Source organism: Anthonomus grandis, chromosome 9 (assembly GCF_022605725.1).
Source record: "Anthonomus grandis grandis chromosome 9, icAntGran1.3, whole genome shotgun sequence".
NCBI lineage: Eukaryota > Metazoa > Arthropoda > Insecta > Coleoptera > Curculionidae > Anthonomus > Anthonomus grandis.
In genome coordinates this window covers 24,874,330-24,895,807 of record NC_065554.1, presented here as the reverse complement: position 1 = coordinate 24,895,807, position 21,478 = coordinate 24,874,330, and the positions used below count along the sequence as shown (strand labels likewise).

Below are 21,478 nucleotides of genomic sequence, written 5' to 3'. Positions count from 1 at the left end.
CGATCATGTAAGTATCATCATTCGATGTCGACGGATTTGGATCAAACTCGTCAAAGTTTTCAACAATATTTTCGAAATCACTTAGGGAAAATTCTTTATCTAACTCTCGATCTAACTCATCATCCGATATTTCCAGGGCTCTTCTTTCGTTTTTTTTCATGTTTTTTTTAGATGATTTTTTTGTGGCTGTTTTATCTATTATCGTTGATAATAAACTTTGACTTGACACACTTTTGCCAGCCTCGATAATAATTTTTTTTCCTCCCTTTGTTGATTGATTCGGGGTGGTTTTTAAATTTTTTAGGTGACTGATTATTGTGTTACTCCAGGCCTGATCATTATTCTCACCATTTTCATCGATGTGTAAATTTCGTGGAATTTTATTTAAAACTTTGTTGGGATCGAGCGGAAAAATTCCACATGCCTTAAAACCAGCAATGGAATTTTCTTTCGACTTTATGCCAACCTTTTCCACACTCTGTCTCAGCAGCCTTGGAAACTCCGTTTTAGGAATGACTCCACGGTGTTTTAGTTTCCATTGTTCCAAGGTGGATCTCCATGCAGCTTTTAAAGGCCTAAAATACGCGACATCGAGCGGTTGAAGCAAATGAGTTAAATTGGGAGGGAGTAAGACAAAATCAATTTCATTATTCTCACATTGCTGTACGACATTAGTGGTAATGTGGCAATTTAAGTTATCGCCTATTAAAACTTTACGCTCAGCAAGCTTTCGAAAATAAGGCATGACAATTGTCTTAAACCAGTCCTCAAATATATCAGAGTCAAACCATCCACTCATGCTTCTGTTATATCTTGCTCCTTCAATTCCTCCCTCTCTCCAACCATCATAGGAATGTTTTGCCTTGTATACCGTATATGGAGGCAGTAATGTTCTATCAGCGGCTATTGCAAACATCACAGTTGTGCTGGTCTTTGAGGAGTCTATTAACCTATGGGCATGCTTTGCACCTCTTTTTGTAATTACTTTAGCCGACCCGGGATCATCCACAAAATTGGTCTCGTCGTAATTGATAATATTTTGAGCAGGGACGTCTTTCAACGTGACCTGCAAGTTTTCAAAATATTTTTGAATAACCTCGCGGGTTAATGCACCTCTAACGCGTTTTGCATTTTCAGCCAACTTAACGGTAAGGTCTTTATTTCTGCTCATAAAACTTTTGAACCAGTCCATCCCTGGCATATTTTCTTTAAATCTGGAATTCCTTACTCCTAGTCTATTTAGATATTGTTGCACAATTGCTCTAACATCTGTACTTTTTAATGGGAATCCCCAGTCGGCGCAAATTTTAATTGTCTCCTTTAGTCTTAGCTCTTGCTCACCACTTAGTACAGGCTGTCGACCATATTTTAAAGAATGTTTGCCATGATATCTTCTTTGAATGGTACTGAAAGGTACACCAAATCTTTCAGATGCTTGTCTCATGGACATATCACCTCGTCTAACCGCTGCCACTGCTCGACGAACATATTCTTGATCGTAGTTACATTTTCTCTGCGGCCCCAATTTTTTTTTGTAAATTCTCAGCATGCTAAAAAGACCAAAACTAATAAAAAAATATTTCTTATATAAAAAATTATTTAAAAAAAAAGTTCTAAAAAATTTAATCATAAATTTACAGCGCCACTTAAATGATTCATTTTACCCATTAAAGTTACCATGTTAGAAAAAAAAAATGCTAAAATTCAACAAAAAAAAAATTTACTAAAAATTAAGCACAAATTTGTTTATTAATGTCTAATAAACACATTAATTACATTCAAGTAAATAAATATTAATATTGATCACTTCCGCCACCAATCGTTTCCAAAGTTTTGTAAAATACAAAAAAATCGTTTAACCGGAACATGTCGTTATGGTACTCACGTGTATTTTTTTGAGCAGCGAAACACACCCTACCACATACAAAGACATACTAACGAGGTCATCTCGATGCAATAATGTCACTATATGGGGCAGGTCTGCGACGGGATCGACTTTTTTGCGGAAATACCCGATTAATTCATTTTACCCACTATGATTCACTTAACCCCGTTTGACGGTATTTATTAATATCTATATTATATAATATATAATATAATATATATAAGTCCAATTCAAATAATCCGCCAATATTCTGAACTGAACAAACTGTCAACCGGCCTCCTAGTGGCGACGCAGCTCCTTATATACTCGGCAGACCACCGTTCCAGAAAATTCGCTAATCTTCCACGCTTCTCCAGAGATGTGCAGTGTGTCCACTTGCGGCATTCCTTTTACCTCGATACACACTCGTAAGAAGTACTTATAGATTCATACCTCGATCATGCCAAGCTGAAACAGTATACCTACAGGTGTGGAAAACCTGATACCTTATTTTAATCTGTAAGAATAATGCCAGTTTAAAATTAAATAGGCAGTCAGCTACAGTTTTTTAGTCGCACTAGACAGTCCTAAATTTCCTCTCCGCTCTTGATGTGTACGGAATGCGCAGTGTTACGTTCTGAGCGTTTTACGGGGTGACGCCTTGCCTTTCTTAATAGTGCATGACAGATTGTGTGTCTGTCATCTTACTTCTGATCTTCTTCTATGCAATAAGTAGGACCGCGTCTACAGTCACCATAATAAGGGCTATCGAAGATTACGAGCAACTGCATTTACTCCACACACATTAGATTGCATTCATATCCTGTGGGTTGACTTTTTTTTATTTTACTATTGACCGTTTCATACTTTAGTTTATTTTGAGCTTTACTTGATCCGTCACTGCTTTAAAAAATACTGTCAAGCTATCCTCGTTATGTTCCTAATAAACCCATTTTTCATGTGAAAATTCATAATTAAACTCACTTTTTCAATTCACCATTTTATTTGCACATAAATTATACATTATTAAGTTTCTCATAAATATACTCACAACTATTAAGCATAATATTCAAATCACAAAAATACAAATTACTCACTCATGAGTTAACTGGGCTTCGGTCAAACAAAACACGGGAAAATGACGACTCTCGTTAAAACAAAACGTCGGTTTGATCTTGGGCCGATGCCCGGCCGCCAACAGACGTAACAGCACAAAATTAGTTTTAGACGTTCTCGCTAGGGGGATCTCGGCAGGTCCGCCTGCGGCCAACAGTTGACCCGCCTGGGCGAAATGACGTCCCGCGGACAGGAACAACGGTTCCGAACCCTAAAATAAATAATAATTAAAAAAGAAATACAATAAATAATGTCAAAGTGGTACTTGGCATCCTGCAGCCTGCGCGGCAGTCCTAAAGTCCCTATAAGTAGCGGACGGGGGTGCCGAAAGTCTTGTAAATGCGGCGAATCTGTGCTCGAATCTCACCCTTTCCCTGTCAAAACCTGGCAGGGGGGCGTGTATAAGCCCTTCGCGTAAAATGCCTAAAAGTGCCTAAAAAAAATCACTAATCAGTTCCTAAAAGGTTGAATTGATCCTTGAAAAGTATTTTATGATCATCAGTACCGACCTGATATATCATGAAAAGTGACCAAGTTTACCGCAAGTTATGCTAAGTGGTCCAGAAAAACCGCATTGATGACGAGTATTTTTGATTGGATTGTCGAGACATGGATTTGACCGAGATTCAAGCGGTTGCAGTAAAACCGCACGAATATAAGGAATATTAAATTGGTCTGGTGAAAAATTGTTTCTTGTTTCACCCAGAATTAGAATGTCAACAATTTGAAGGTTACAAGTTTGTAAAAATGTCAATATCTCAAATATAAAATGCATGCGCTCTATATAAAATGCATCTTTTGAGTTGTGACGTTCTTCTATAAATGGGGTGATATTATATTAGATACAATTATAGTATAACTGACTGTATAAAACACTTTATTTAATCCGAACTAGATATTTTATTATTATTTATATGTATATTTTTTTGAATGGAAATACACAAACTTTATCATGTTTCCAATTACATTTATAGCTGCTTTGTGAATTTAGTTTTAAAATAAACAGTATTTTATGATTATTCTTCTAATTTATTTATTTCTTCCAGGCAGTTGAAGCAGTTTCTCATAATTCGTTTTGTTCCAGACCTCTAAAGTAACACTAAACATCCCCAGGAACTTAAATCAGTTATTCCTGTAGATTGCCACGCCTTTTATGATAATTTGAGTCACATGTAGGTTTAGTTGGTTCTGATGTTCCTATTCTTGCTAAAAATTATATTTTTTGCATTTAATAATAATAATAATAATAATAATAATAAGTCTTTTATTTGCCACTGTTTACATGATACTATTTAACAGATTTATTTAACATCTTTAATTATAACTATTTACAATAATGGCAAAAATGAGGTTAAAAAACAATTTTAAAAAGATACAGGTTTAACCCCCTGTGTAAAGTAAATTACAAACTCAAAAAGAAAAAACAAAATAATAAGTCCAAATTATCTATAAATATACATATTTACAAAATAATACCATATTATCTATATTACTCATAACACAATCCTATACTATTCTACACACACGCCACACCCATACATGTATATTGACATTACCAGCATAATAAATAACTACTAAATAAAACTAACTAACTATAACTAAATAACTTGTAACTAAATAACTATAAATAATAACACAATAACGCTCAGTGCCAAATGAATGCGATAAAAATTTAACAGGTTTTACAAAAATTATTCTATTCTCGTAAAAATTTCTTATAAAAAAACCTAAATCAGCCTAATGATAATCTTTTAAATCTTTCAGGAATTTGGTTATATACGATATATATGTTAAATGAAAAAGATCGTTCGTAAAAAGATGTTGTGTGCAGCGGCGGAGAGATTAATCCTCTATGCCTTAAATTTAAGGAATGAACATCCGTTCGGAATCGAATTTTGTTTGTCAAATACGAGGGACAGTTAGAATGAATTACCGAATAAAATAAACTTGCAGCATGTAACTTCCTTCGACATTCCATAGAGAGCCATTTGGTTTCACGCAGTTTGTAGCTTACCGGTTCGCGGCGACGGATACCGTATATAAATCGTAAACAAGATTTTTGAACCCGTTGTATTCTGTCTTTATCTGTTTGATCCAAGCATGGCCCATACACCACGTCAGCAAAATTAAAATGACTCAGCACTAATGCATCATTAATATTTTAATATTAACATTTTTATTTCAAGCCCCTTAGATGGTCCTAACTTACATAATTCTGTTAACCCACATTTGGTCAACATTTAATTCGAGCAATATCTCGTAACCCACTTAAAAAGCTCAAAATCTTGAATAAATCATTATTTTTCTTTTTACGTTCATACAGATATTTTTTTTGTTGAATATCCAGGATTTATTGGTTTAAGGTAGCGTCGCCACTCACGTGTAGTTAGTTTTTTCTCCTCCTTTAAAAAAATTTCATGGGGGTTACTATTGCATCTTAACCGACGATATGTATATTTTTTTTGAATGGAAATACACAAACTTTATCATGTTTCCAATTACATTTATAGCTGCTTGGTGAGTTTAATTTTAGAATTAACAGTATTTTATTATTATTAGTCTAATTTATTTATTTCTTCTAGGCAGTTGAAGCAGTTTCTCATCATTCGTTTTTTTCCAGACCTCTAAGTAACACTTTTTCTTATTGCCAGGTAATTAAAATAAAATTGTCGACTGCCTGGAAACACATCTCGTGAGAGTTCCAGACAATTGAAAGTTATTTCTGGGTTAGTCCAGGTAGTTCAAGATAATAAAATAAATAAATTTTTTAATAAGTATAATCTACGTTAACGTAACTCCTGTGATGATAGAAAGCTTCTTCATATTGCAAATTGACAAGACTACGAAACAGAATCAGCATAAACTGGATTTTTCGAACTAAACGTTGATTTTCAGCCGTTAATAATAACAGAATAATTTAGTCCTTTTCGGTCTCTCACGGGAATTTGTCCAATAAATATGGTAAGCAATAAGAACTCTAAAATAAACAATAACTGCGACAATGACAATGAATACATTTATTTGCGATCTTTGTGCGTCGAAAATACACAAAAAACGTAAGAGTTTAGCTTGATGGACAAGCAAGGAAGTCTAATATGTTTAATTTGTTGAATGAAATGAAATATAAGCACCCATCAAACCTAAAAGCTGAAGTAACTGAACTTAAAAGAAAAGAAATCAACATTAACAAAATTGCTACTTATTCTGATGTTCCAAAAAAGAACTAAAAAACAATGGGAGATAAGCCATCTCAAGTACCTACACTAATTATGAAATCCAAAACTGACTTGGACACTTAAACTTATTTAAGATAAAATAATCCCCAACCATTTGCAAATAGGTGTGAAAAATATTAACAGCACCAAAAAGCAATTGTCCAATGCACCACATAAGAGGAAAAATTCAGTTTAAAAAGCAAATGATACAAAATTAGGAAAAACAATCTACGCTAACATACTCAAAAAGAAAAAACTTCGAGTTAACGTTGTAGGATTTACAGATGACCAGAAATCGTTGAAGACAAAATAAGACGATAAAACCATAAAACAAAAAGATGACTTCTAGTTACTTACAAAAAAAAGAATCAACAAGAAAGGTCTATTATTTTTCAGGAGTGTCGATTAGAAGTGTGCTGGAAGTTTATCAACTCTGGAATGGTGTGTATCGGATGGAATCGCTGTGCCGTGTATGAGAACGTCCCCTTTACAAGATGCTTAAAAAGTGCCAAGGATATACTTACAAAAGAAATGTTTGCATTAATAACACTGTATGTGAAGCCTGTGTAGGAGAACACGAACATGTACATGTAATAAACAAGCACATGTAAAAGGACTCAAAAAAAATGTGATAACTACATCTCGGGAAATAGAAAATATAATTTAAAACACAAAATAATAAAAAAACATGTTCTTGAAAGCACAAAAAAAAGACTAGGTAGTAATGGTTGTAATTAATCAGGATGATATTTTGAATAACATGGATGTAGGCAACAATTTCTTAACTAAGATGGTTGATAATGAAGTAAATATGAATCTAAATATTTTTAATTTAGTACATGTAAACATCAGGAGTGTAAGAACAAATTTTAATGAATTAATTCCCATGATAATTTTAACATAAGAGGTTATGTAACCTTCTATAATGAAGGCAAATATAATAAAGATGATGGCTTTATAATTCTGATAAAACCAGAGTTAGAGCCAATATCCACCACGGTGTGTATATAACTTATGGGTATATAAACTTCCATCTATTTCTAAAGATTTTTTTATCCAATATTTGGAAGAATTCTTAAGTTTGAATAATAATCAACTAGAAATATTTACTGAAGATGTTAATATAATTGTAGATAATAGTGTTATTAAATATACAACACTTACGTCCCATTTAGTTTATTTATCTTATATAAATACAATTACACGATCAGACACAAATACTAACCTAGATCACATATTCTTAAAGAGGAAAAATATTCCTTTATAGAATTTAAATCATTTGTTCTAGACAGCTGTGTTTCAGACCATTTTTCAGTAATGATAAATATCGGTTTAAAAAATATGCCTAGAAAATCACTAGTTCGCCAGCAAGAAATAGTATGAAACAAAAAAAAATAAATGCACAGTCTTAAAACCTTATTAGCAGAACAAGACTGGATAATAATAACAGACATAGATAAAGGTTATAAAGTAATGAACATTTTTTTGAAGTCTAAAAAGTACCTCTTTACATTACAAGGAATACAAAAAAAAATAACGGTTGGATTACAAATAGCGGACTTCCAGATGACCAAGAAATGGCTTTCGTTATCAATATTATACAAAAATTGGTGTGAAAATGGCAAAAAAAATCCAATCATCATGGCCCAATTTTGACTCCAATTACCTATAATGAGCTCATAAAACACATCAACAATCTTAAATATAAAAGTTCTCCAGGGGTATATCGGCTAATCTGATTAAACAAACACAAGCGAAAATATTCGAGCCATTAATAACAATTTGGCGTCAACATTTTGAAGGTTACAAGTTTGTAAAAATATCGATATCTCAAATATAAAATGAATGCGCTCTATATAAAATGCATCTTTCGAGTTGTGACGTTCTTCTATAAATGGGGTGATATTATATTATTAGCTTGAAAGTATAGAACTGTTTAAACACTTTATTTAATCCTAACTAGATATTTATATGTATATTTTTTTGAATGAAAATGCGCAAACTTATAACTTTATCATGTTTCCAATTACATTTATAGCTGCTTTGTGAATTTAATTTTGAAATAAACAGTATTTTATTATTATTGTTATAATTTATTTATTTCTTCCAGGCAGTTTCTCATCATTCGTTTTTTTCCAGACCTCTAACGTAACACTTTTTCTTATTGCCAGGTAATTAAAATAAAATTGTCAACTGCCTGGAAGTAATTTCTCATTTTTTCCAGACAATTGAAAGTTATTTCTGGGTTAGTCCAGGCAGTTCAAGATAGATAAAATAAATAAATTTTTTAATAAGTATAATCTACGTCAACGTAACTCCTGTGATGATAGAAAGCTTCTTAATATTGCAAATTGACAAGAATACGAAACAGAATCAGCATAAACTGGATTTTTCGAACTAAACGTTGATTTTCAGCCGTTAATAATAACAGAACAATTTAGTCCTTTTCGGTCTCTTACAGGAATTTGTCCAATAAATATGGTAAGCAATAAGAACTCTAAAATAAACAATAACTGCGACAATGACAATGAATACATTTATTTGCGATCTTTGTGCGTCGAAAATACACAAAAAACGTAAGAGTTTAGCTTGATGGACAAGCAAGGAAGTCTAATATGTTTAATTTGTTGAATGAAATGAAATATGAGCGCCCATCAAACCTAAAAGCTGAAGTAACTGAACTTAAACGAAAAGAAATCAACATTAACAAAATTGCTACTTATTCTGAAAAGAACCAAACAATAATGGCAGATCGATAATACACATGCGGAACTACAACAGCCACTTCTTCACATAACAAATCAAATCTATAAAGCTAAACATATACCTCGTAAGTTTGTCAATCCGATTAATAACAGTTGTCACCCCAATTTATAAATCAGGACCCAAAAATGTCACAACTCAAAAATATTTGAAAAAAATCTTAAGTACAATTAGGCGGAAAATCAATACGGGTTCTTACCAAGTTGTAGTATTTCAAATGCCTTACACAAACTTACTTCAGACGTTCCAAATCATCTTAACCGCATTAGAAAGTGCCTTGATGTTTACATAAATCTCGCTAAGGCATTTGACACTGTCCCAGATAATTTACTTTTTGAAGATTATGCGGTGAGAGGAACTGCAATAACGCTGATGACAAATTATTTAAAAAAACACAGATGGCAAGTTGTTAAAATAAATAATATTTTAAGCAAGCAAGAAGAAATACAAATGGGAGTCCTACAAGGCACAGTATTGGACCATGTTATGTTTATAATTTATTTAAATTCTCTTTTTAAAAATAAATAATCAGGTTATTATTTCCTATATACAGCACTACTATTTAATGGCACAGACTGGGACCAAACCAAACAATATGCCATAGAGGGCCTTAATCAAGTGAAAAATTAGCTGACAAAATTTAAATTGCGCCTAAATGTTACAAAAACGAACTAGATTGCGTTCAATCACAATTCCCCATGGATAGATATAATCAGATCAAAAAACAGAACATACAAAGCATCTGAGAATATATATGGAGCAAAATCTTAAATGGTATGTACATGCCAATTATCTAGCAAACAAACTAAAAAAATTGGTATATACATTTTATATAGTGAGAACTTTCCTAAATTTAAAAGAACTTATTATAATCTATAAATCATCTGAGTCATTCCTAGAATACGATATTTTAATATGGTAAGGATTGTATAAGAATAATTTGGCAACCTAATTATGGTACCTAAATATATCTTAAAGATTATTTATAACAAACCAAGACTTTTCCCAACAGATCAACTATTTACGGAGCAAATAACGAATTTAAGGACACTATACATTACAACAATCTATTCATATCAAACCTCGCATAAAAATCTGTATAAATCATATCCATAATACAAGTTTGAGGACCAGAGGTGAAAATATTAATTTATCTTCTGCTTTTTATAGTAAATTAAATTTAAAAAAATCGAAAGTTAGCAAATGATTTAATAAGTATGTTCACAGTCATTACCAAAATTTTGTCACACTTTTGTCATAATATACTTATCTCTTGTATTTAGATACATATAAAAAAACATATGTTGCACAACTGATGGAGAACATTTATTTTTTTTTATTATTGATCAGTCTAGGTTTTTAACACGGTTCTTTAGTGAAGGTAGAATCAAGAGTAGACTTATCACAATTGTTTAAATAACAGGAAACAACTTTTCTGTGAAATATCTACGCACACAGGTGCTTTAGGGACACCTAGGCGTTAGGTTAAAACAAATAAACGTAGCAATAAGATTTTTTTTGTTTGCTAATAACACATTCTGTTTATCTATGATCTTAATTTGATTAAATGTGGTAGGGAGCCAGGGTGTACTGATCCCTCTAAATAAAAATAAAGTGCAGTGCAGTTTAAAGGTTCCTGAAATAAATATTGTCTTACTTTAAAGTATCCCCCGGCCAATTGTTGTAAAGCCTGCAAGCGAATGGCATCCCGAGCATGCGGTCTCGGTCTTTTAGCGGCCTTGTTCGGCTTTTGTCTTCGGCCCCCTTTTCCGGTAGATGGCGCGGCCGCGGTACCATTCCAGGCCTCCTGCAACAGGCTGTCCGCCCTGGAAAGTGTCGAAATCAGCCAGGAGTAGATACACTCGTAGAGGTACCTAGACGACATTGAATAATTGAGTGTGTTTCGTGTTTATATGTATTAAAATATATACACTGCGCCCCACAATTAACGTATAATTTTCAAAATTGTTTTATTTCAAATATTTGTGAATCCAAAGGAGTACATGTATTGTTAAAACTGGACTATTGACGGTTGATTTTCGATGAATTGTAAACCAACGCATACCTTTTAGAGGGAAAAAACGAACAAAGATAAAAACTGTTTATATTGATCTTTCTCAATTCAGAATTTCATGCGTTTGCCTAACAGTAGAGTTGATATTCATTGATATTCGACGTGATTTTATGATTACTTATTGAGTTCTTGCAAAACGAATCCGCCGCAACGAGAAATTCGCAAATTTATCAGAAGCTCATTGTGTTAGAGTTGTTACGGTATACTCAAATTGTATGTCAACCATCTCCAGAGAGTCGGTTTGCACAAACTAGTAGCAACATTAAAAGACCAGGCCAGGGTCATGGAAGAGTTACAACCTTTGCTGAAGACCAATTTCTACAAATTCGTAGTAAGATAGACATGATAGAGTGTACCGAAGGTCAGGAGAACGACATACAGGGTGATTCAAAATTGAGTTTAAAGATTTGAAGGGCGTATTTACCATCCAAAAATAAGAACTTTTTTTCATATAAACGTATGTCATAACTTGCTTCGTTTTCTAGATACAGAGTGTAAAAATTTTTTAATAAAATCGGTTCTTTATCAATTATTCAAAATCCTTTCAGCCGATTTAAACAAAATTTGGTAATAATGTGTGCCTGGCCCTATTAAAACAAATACGTAAGTAGGGGGCTGTGACTTTTGTTAGCAATAATTTGTTTTTCTCCATAACCATGACATATTTGTCATTATTGACGTCCGTTTTTGAGGCCAAAAATGGGCTTCAAAAATGCCATATCTTAGCTATTAGAAGAGCTACGACCTTGCGAATGGTCTCGTTGGATTCAGAACGACGAAACTAAAACAAAGCCGTTGGAATTTTCCCGATAGCTATAATAGAAGCCGAGATATCGACCTTCAAAGTTTGGAAGTTTTCATTTTTCGGGTATACCCCCCCGTATCGAATTTTGTCACCAAAAATTGATTTTTTTCGAAATCAAACTAAGTATACCAGCGTCTTATTTGAGTCACCTAGATTACGAAAACATCGGGTTATAACAGGATCGGAGCAGAACTAAGGGAATGAGAGCACTTTAAAAATCCTGAAAAAGTCGTTTTCGACGTCCGTTTTTGAGGCCAAAAATGGGCATCAAAAATGCCATATCTCAGCTATTAGAAGAGCTACGACCTTGCGAATGGTCTCGTTGGATTCAGAACGACAAAACTAAGACAAAACCGTTGGAATTTTCCCGATAGCTCCCATAGAAGCCGAGATATCGACCTTTAAAGTTTGGAATTTTTCATTTTTCGGGTATACCCCCCCGTATCGAATTTTTTCACCAAAAATTGATTTTTTTCCAAATCAAACTAAGTATACCAGCGTCTTATTTGGGTCACCTAGATTACGAAAACGCCGGGTTATAACAGGATCCGAGCAGAACTAAGGGAATGAGAGCACTTTGAAAATCCTGAAAAAGTCGTTTTCGACGTCCGTTTTTGAGGCCAAAAATGGGCATCAAAAATGCCGTATCTCGGCTATCGTAAAAGCTACGACCTTGCGGATGGTCTTGTTGGATTCAGAACGACGAAACTAAGACAAAACCGTTGGAATTTTCCCGATAGCTCCTATAGAAGCCGAGATATCGACCTTCAAAGTTTGGAATTCTTCATTTTTCGGGTATACCCCCCCGTATCGAATTTTTTCACCAAAAATTGATTTTTTTCGATATCAAACTAAGTATACCAGCGTCTTCTTTGGGTCACCTAGATTACGAAAACACCGGGTTATAACAGGATCCGAGCAGAACTAAAGGAATGAGAGCACTTTGAAAATCCTGAAAAAGTCGTTTTCGACGTCCGTTTTTGAGGCCAAAAATGGGCATCAAAAATGCCATATCTTAGCTATTAGAAGAGCTACGACATTGCGAATGGTCTCGTTGGATTCAGAACGACGAAACTAAAACAAAACCGTTGGAATTTTCCCGATAGCTCCCTTAGAAGCCGAGATATCGACCTTTAAAGTTTGGAATTTTTCATTTTTCGGGTATACCCCCCCCCCGTATCGAATTTTTTCACCAAAAATTGATCTTTTTCGAAATCAAACTAATTATACCAGCGTCTTATTTGGGTCACCTAGATTACGAAAACGCCGGGTTATAACAGGATCCGAGCAGAACTAAGGGAATGAGAGCACTTTGAAAATCCTGAAAAAGTCGTTTTCGACGTCCGTTTTTGAGGCCAAAAATGGGCATCAAAAATGCCATATCTCAGCTATTAGAAGAGCTACGACCTTGCGAATGGTCTCGTTGGATTCAGAACGACGAAACTAAGACAAAACCGTTGGAATTTTCCCGATAGCTCCCATAGAAACCGAGATATCGACCTTCAAACTTTGGAATTTTTCATTTTTCGGGTATACCCCCCGTATCGAATTTTTTCACCAAAAATTGATTTTTTCGAAATCAAACTAAGTATACCAGCGTCTTATTTGGGTCACCTAGATTACGAAAACACCGGGTTATAACAGGATCGGAGCAGAACTAAGGGAATGAGAGCACTTTGAAAATCCTGAAAAAGTCGTTTTCGACGTCCGGTTTTGAGGCCAAAAATGGGCATCAAAAATGCCGTATCTCAGCTATTAGAAGAGCTACGACCTTGCGGGTGGTCTCATTGGATTCAGAACGACGAAACTAAGACAAAACCGATAGCTCCCATAGAAGCCGAGATATCGACCTTCAAAGTTTGGAATTTTTCATTTTTCGGGTATACCCCCCGGTATCGAATTTTTCCACCAAAAATGGATTTTTTCGAAATCAAACTAAGTATACCAGCGTCTTATTTGGGTCACCTAGATTACGAAAACACTGGGTTATAACAGGATCCGAGCAGAACTAAAAGAATGAGAGCACTTTGAAAATTCTGAAAAAGTCGTTTTCGACGTCCGTTTTTTTTTTCATCGACTTCTTATCCGCATATTTCTGTTTCTGGGTAATCTTAACCTTAGGACACATTTTGTCTTAAATACCTTCAATATCCTTGATACATGTATCAGCGTAAACTTATATCAGCACTATTCTTGTTCCACTTAATTAAATTGCAAGCATTTTTTCAGGTAATTTTAGTTTTTTAAAGATCTTTGATGAAATTGAACGGTTCTAATATTTTCATCTTTCGCCACGTTTAAAGAAATAGACAATATTGAATGATTGACACTGATTTTTAGTGTCAGATGTACATACCTCATGTTTCAGACGCCCGTCATTAGTGACTATAAAATCAATTATTGTTTAGCTTGCAGGAACTATTCTGGCGTATCTACAGTCTGCGTAAAACCATTTGTCTATATATATTTTTTTTTAATTTTATTACCGAAAACTTTTTTTAAGAAGATCGAAATTAAAATCTCGAATGGTTTTATTAATTCCAGTAAAATTGCTAATTTCATCCAGATATTCAGAAAAGAAATTCAAAAATTTGCCTTTTCTGGTTCTCAAGCAAATTCAAATCACTTTTATTAACTAAGGCACTTTAAAGCCTTAATGAATTTTTCCCCATACCTTTGTACTATAACATACCCTTGTACTATAACATCATTTTCATATTTTGTAATACTTTTTAATTTGTTAAATTTACTGCCTCTAACTTCTTTCATTATTTTTTGATATAGTGGTTTTGAAAATGTTATAGCTTATAAGAAATATGTACTGCTTCTTCTTTAAATTCTTCTTGACTCACCAGTAAATATAATAGTATTCATGCTCAGCATAAAGTTCCAGCTCAAATCCCGCCAACAGGTACAAAGCTTGCGCTCTCAGTGTATGATACAGGGCCCAAGTGGCAAAATGGGGCCGGGGCGGCACTCCCAAAGCCAAAGCACACTCCGCATCCGCCCTTTCTGCATCCTAAATTAATTTCTTCCAATAAAAACCCTTAGAAAACACGCTCACTTGTCACTTTTACCTCTTGTAACATGGCAAACTCTTCCAAAAGCATCGCCAATTTATCCCGTTGTCGTGCCCGATTGTGACCGCTCAGTTGCAACAAAAGGGCGGCAGGCCGGGCCGCCCTGGCCAAAAAGTTCTCCGCCGCCAGACGGGCGGCCGGAGGAGCTCTGCTACCTAAATTAAATCATAAAAAACACGGTTTAAGTGAGGTTATAAGGGTCGTACTTAAAGCATGAGGGCCACAAAACGTCCTAATGGCTTCCCTAAGGGATTCTCTGGACGAGCCCGTATTTAGGGCGATTTTTCCTACGAGCTGCAAGGAACTACGCGATACCAGGCAAGGACCGGACTGACTGAAATCTGCAAATAATTCCTGAAAAAAAGGCATTTTTTGTAACTAAATTAAACTGACGAAATTGTATTTATCGTCTCACCACTGCTTGGTGAAACGAGGTCAAGCCTTGGGCTTTACAGACAACTTTAAACCTCTCCAGCATTTCCATGAAGTGCGCCATGGCCTCCTCCCTTTTTTTGATTTTCGTGTATCTTGGGAAAGTCGGAGGGAGTAGTCTTTGGTTTATTGAAGGTTCAAAGCAAGCCATTTCTTCCTCACCTGCAGCCAAGCAAAATTAGGAAACCTAATATTATTGACAAAGACTAAGACACATATGTTCGTTGCTGTTACCATTATAATACTACAGAACAGAGTTTACACAAGTCAATATAATAGCCTTAAACAATTAATATAAGCTAATACTTTATAAGACATATAAAATTATGGTTTAGATATTTATTAGTACTAAAAAAAATTCGATACAAGGTGCTGCTTTAAATTTCTTGTATCTAGAAGTGTTTTTAGTATTAACGTGAAGTGGTTATTTATTCAATATTAGTTATAGTTGGATCAATGGATCTTTGCGTTCACGTCACTAAACTATCATTCAACTCAACACAAATGTTTCTCATCCGCTCTCTTGCTAATTTAGACAAATTAAATGAGAAAGAGCACAGAACGTAAGTCTTCAAAATACTCGACCTATGGTCGGAACGACAGTTATGAGTTAGACAGGGACAAACATCCGATCGCATGTCTATGATAAACTTTCAACATCATTGGCTCCCCGTCGGGTTTTAAAATCGATTATTTCCTTCCTACCGTTTTCGCAAGAATGTACTAAATATAATAATTTTTTTATATAGAAGTATACTGGTATAATATATGTTTTATGTTTAGATATTAAAAAAATAACTTGTTTTCTTCTAATGAAGAAAGGAAACCACGGCTTGTAAATAAAACAAGTTTTAATTTAGAATTTGCTGTAATAACACCTCATGTTTAGTCCATTCTTTGGAAAGTTCTTTGTACATCTTAGATCTTCGTCTGCAACCACAAGCAACCATGTTTGTTTATGTTCTCGACTTTGCTTTGCCTTGCCAAAGAGTTTTAGAGAAATTTGATTTGTTTTGTTTTCTTATTTACTGTTGATTGTTGTGTTTTGTGTTTGGTTGAAGGTCTATTGAAATAGTTTTTTGCCAAACCTTTTTCTGTTTTACAAACAGTTCTTTTGAAAAGTTATTTTGTGCCATTCGGTATTTATGTTTTTATGATAACTGTGTATGAAATACCTTATGTCAAAAACTTGGAATTAAAAATAAATATGTATCTCAAAAAATTCTATGAAGTACCTATTGCATTTATAAGTAGAAAAGACGTGAGAAATTTAAAGAAATATTCTACCGGTAATAAAGAACAGCAGGTTGAAATAGGCAGCAAATAGCTATAAATAAATTAGCTGCCCTAAAAGTGACAATATACTAAAAACAAATTTCAAAGAATCGCAGATTGCATCTCTGGCGAAAATCGCCGCCACGGAAATTGGGCATGAAAACCTATTATTCTTTTTAAGTTTAAAAATTAAATGCCGCCGCCACTGATGCTGGTTTGACAACTGATTGATTCATATAAACATCGACCTTGATGACGTAAACGCAAAGATCCATTGATCCAACTATATTTCTCCATTTTCCAGATATTTAAGTTCATATCTAGATTTTTTAAACAGAAAGTTATTTCATACTTTAATTAGTATAAACAACCCATAATTAATTTTTTGCAGGCACAAATTTATGTGAATTGCCTGGAAAACTACGTAATAAGAAAATAGTTGAACTTATTTCTTGGAGAGGAAGTATATTATTAATATAAAGGAATGTATATTTTTTGCCAACAGTTTATGTACTTTTTTTATTTTCAATTATCTAAAGTAGTTTCCAGATCTTTCAAGAATTTCCATAATCTTAAAAATAATTATTCCAAGAATTTAAATTAATTTTTCTGTAGGTACAAAACTACTTTAATTGCCTAGAAAATATCACTTTAATAAGTGATGTTGTAAGTTTCATTGCCTTGGAGATTTAAAGGTTTTTGTTTATTATCGACACTTGAGGCAGTTTAAGTAATTTTTGCTATTTTCCAAACATCTAAAGCGATATCCAGGTTTTTCTAAAGGTAGTAATTTCTATAAAACTGCTGCCTGGAAGAAAAAATTAAAAACTTTATAAGTATACCAAACACCGTACTGCTCTTTTTCAACATAGTTTTTTTCTATTTGGGATCCAAAGTGTAAATTGACTGAATTTGCAATAAGCTCTCTCAACAAGCGCTTAAAAGAAAACTCTAAAATGTTATGCTTGGCCAATATTTATAGTATTAATAATAGGATTCTATTACTTTTAGGTTTTGCTTCTTTTTTTTACACATATACTCTTTTCTTTCCTTACATATCTATATAAATTTTTTACTATTATGTAAGTGCTCTATTTGTACTGATATTATTTAAAGATGTTCTGTTAAGTCAAGTTAACAGCCTTAACTGCCCTTCGTATAAAATGCTTATTTAAGTTAAAACTTAATTAAACGAGTTGATATGAGATAAAAAGAAAACTTTATTATCACTTACAGGCATTTCCGATGGTAATTCAAGCACTGATTTAGATATTGATCAAAAATTTCGTAGTTATTATTCTTCATTTAAACATGTAAGAGAATGAAATATATATATATAGGCTAGAAACAGTCAATATTTTAAGTTTAGAGAAATAAGCTCTATTGTCTGCTCTAGAGTAGATAATTCCTATTTTTTAAGCATATTAAAGATATGCTCAAATACGAACGAGTACATGCAAACAATATAGGCTAACAAAACAACCTTAGTTCATAAAATTCACTATGGACTATGTTTCGAAGAGCAAAGACGGGAGCAAAAAAAGGCTTCTAGTAAGCCACCTTAGAACTGATACAATCAACATGTCCATCTTAGATAAGTTTAGAATTGATTTTAGTGCCCAGGAAATCAACTAATTAATATATAAGAAGAGTCTGAAAATTTATAGTATTTTAGTTTCATATCAAGAGTTCTGAATGAAACACAGTCTAAAGCTTTGGTTAAATCGCAAAAAGTGACCTCAGTGAACTTTCCGTTATTTATCAATTGATTAATATTTGCTAGTATAGTAGATTTTGCATTTCTAAAACGATTAAATTCAAAGTAATCTGTTATTCTAGATTTTAATGCTTTTTCAATTATTTCTGTTATGTTCCAAGATTGGACCGCATTAAAAGTATAAGTATATGTGAATGAAGAAAATGTTTATTCAATAACTTTTGACGATAATTGAAAACGTTTTGACAAAAAACTGCTTACACATTTCTTAGTTAATTGTGTTGGTTCTCTAAGGATTAATATTATCATTATCAAATAATACTTTCTTGTACACAGGGATAACTCTAGAGATTTTAAGCACACTGAAATAAGTTTATTTTTTTATTTATATATTGAAAAGTTTGACCACAGGATACACAATCAGACTCACAATATCTATATTTAATTATTATATACTATAAAAGTACCTACTATTTTTGTTTTTTAATAATATAAAGAGATCCAGTACGTCAACATTACTTACTTGGTCAAACATAAAATATGTATCAGGCAGATTTAAATAAGATATATGTTAAACACAATACTCTTCAGCAGTTCTCTAAGAGTGGTGTAGGCTATTTGTAATGTTGAGGGATATTTTAGTGAACAAAAGTATTAATATCTAGATAATTGGGTCTCTGTCTGTTTTTTACTTTTTAAAATATTAAAGTTTACACATACTAAAGATACTTACATACTTACAACTACTACTACTTGTATACTTACATACTTACAACTACTACTACTTGAAAGTGACCAGCAGAAGGCCTATAGCAAATTTCAGACATTTCATTGCATTTCTAATTGCATCACAAATACCACCCAGATAGGAAATATTTTTTATCTTTATTATTTGATAAGATTGCCACTTCATCATGTATATGAGGACATCTAAGTGTGAAAGACCAACATAACTCATATGATTTCATCCTATTTCAGCCAGTGCTCACTGAATCAAATTATATCAAAATTAACACATAAAGCCTCAAGGCCGCTACATTACAAATAAAACCATTTTAAGATCACAAAAAGCCATTTAGTGAGAAAAATGCCTTCTAAATGCCATTAAAAAAATAATTTAATTGGTTGTCCCTAACTAAAAAAACATTTTTTTTATTCATACCTTCCTTAGCTCCCACTCCTAAATACACTGTATCCTTCATGGTCTGCAGCATTTCAATTCCACTACTGAGCAGTCTTTGGCAATCGTTCAAGGAATTTTGCTGCTGATCCTCTTTTCTCAATGAATTTAGGACCTGCAGGAAGATCCTGACGAATTTTATTCTTGCAAAGATGGCTTGAGCTTCAGACTGAAAAAAAGTAAATTTTTATTATTAAAAATAACACACAATCTACAAATTACTTACATTTCCAACTTCACTCTGTTTATTCCTTGATTTCCTGTGCAGCTCCTCCTCGACTTCCCTCAACATGCCCACCATTCTTTGTTCCGAAATATCAGGGGTCAAATGAAACCCATACTGCATAGGCTGAAAATCCTCTTCTTCATACACCATTGCCCTGAAAATCACATAATTCAATAATAAAAAAAATTATAAACCCACTAAGCGTACTTATGAATGAGATCTTTTATGACATCTAATAATTTATACACTGCCAAGCAAAATACTTTGAGGGCCCTGTCTTGGGGGGCATAAGGTCTATGTAAATATAGACAAGTAAACACCTGAAAAGTCCAAATTAATTGAGTGAAAAAAACAAAGTGAATCGCTTACAGTTTGTGCCAAAGAATGCCCTTCTAACCAAGATACTAGTCTAGCCAATGTTCCGTCGATAATACCAAGCAGAGTTGATGCTGGTAAGTCATTTAAGGGCAGTAACTCATCCTAAAAATAAACTTTAACAAGGAATTTTTAAATATGTAACAGTCTTACAGAAACAGCTTGTTCAAATGATGTTATTTTTCTGGCACCCCGGTTACAGAGCATTCCAGCATCCATTTTGGGGTCCATCATCTCTATGGCAGACATGGCTTCAAATAAGCCAAATAAGTCATCGTGTAGCAGTTCTCCCAACTGTAAATCTATGGTAAAAATGATAGAAAAAATCTAAGATTCTTTATTAGTCACAGCTATTACATGGTGAGGTAAAATTACTTAAATGGTTTTGATGGCTCACCTTTTACGCTTTCTTTAAACACATCACTAATTTCTACCCAATTTTGTCTAGATTTAGTGGGATTTTCAGAGGGAACAGTTGAGTCAGGGCTTTGTGGGGGCCTAAAACATTAATTTTCGAAGAAAAGAGCTGAAAAGTAGTGGAGAATGAAGTAAAATATAAAACTAAATATTCTTACTCTTCATTTTCCATATTGTCACCTTCAAAGGGCCCTTTTTAATAATAAATAGATAGGTTTTCAACCTTTATAGTCAATCAAAATTAAAGATAAACAACATAACATAACCTTATAAGATGTTTAACGTCAATGCCAAAAAATGTGTCAATGTGTCCAGTGTTGCCGCGGTTAATTAAATTTCCCCAGATTTAGAGGATTTTTCGTGCGTTTAGGAAAAACATTTTTCTCGCCATCAGATTGGTGTCTTAAACTGGGCACCAATATAAATTTATGAATTTTTCCACATTGCATCAATAGATTAATACTTCTTAGATACGACGATCCATAAACGACAATAGAACACTGAACCGTCGCCGAGTAGTACTGACCGGAAGCGAGAATGGGCTTCTGACATTATAATAGCGGGAAATTTGAAATTCTATTATGGCGCCAAATTTAAATTTCACTCGACGATACCGTGCGCTTAAAAAACGCCACACTTTTTTTAAAAACTACAGTAAGCAGACTTTTATTTATTTGCGTACTACAACTTCTGACTAAATACATTTCTTTGGGTTTCAGAAATTAATCAAAAAGTATTACAATAATAGTATGAGAAGGGATTGCTGATTTGTCTACTGGTCAGTTACCAACTCTAAGTGACTATATGTTTGATTTCTGTGATCACTACAAGACAAATTTAAGAATTTATTCACAATGTACCTCTGTAAAATACTAAAAAGCCATTAAATAATCTAGAAATACTTTTGCCAGAGGTTTCTTAGATAAGGTACTAACTTAA

The 21,478-nt window shown here is 33.4% G+C and overlaps 1 protein-coding gene across 2 annotated transcripts; it reads right to left on the bottom strand.

The window, feature by feature from the left end:
* Positions 1 to 2,848: 2,848 nt before the first annotated feature.
* On the bottom strand, positions 2,849 to 20,852 carry LOC126740496 (N-alpha-acetyltransferase 35, NatC auxiliary subunit). 2 transcript variants are annotated; one of them, XM_050446529.1, is made up of 14 exons: positions 20,698 to 20,852; positions 20,520 to 20,620; positions 20,276 to 20,424; positions 20,117 to 20,227; positions 19,955 to 20,067; positions 19,748 to 19,901; positions 19,504 to 19,690; positions 15,333 to 15,511; positions 15,124 to 15,271; positions 14,915 to 15,072; positions 14,690 to 14,856; positions 10,616 to 10,832; positions 3,246 to 3,413; positions 2,849 to 3,191 (listed from the first exon to the last, which is right to left on the bottom strand). In XM_050446529.1, the coding sequence occupies exons 1-14, from the start codon at positions 20,709 to 20,711 to the stop codon at positions 2,958 to 2,960; spliced, it is 2,100 nt and encodes a 699-aa protein (XP_050302486.1). In that variant the 5' UTR covers positions 20,712 to 20,852; the 3' UTR covers positions 2,849 to 2,957. The 2 variants fall into 2 exon arrangements, with proteins under 2 accessions (XP_050302486.1, XP_050302487.1); XM_050446530.1 differs by having other exon boundaries at positions 10,616 to 10,784.
* Between the last annotated feature and the right edge of the window lie 626 nt (positions 20,853 to 21,478).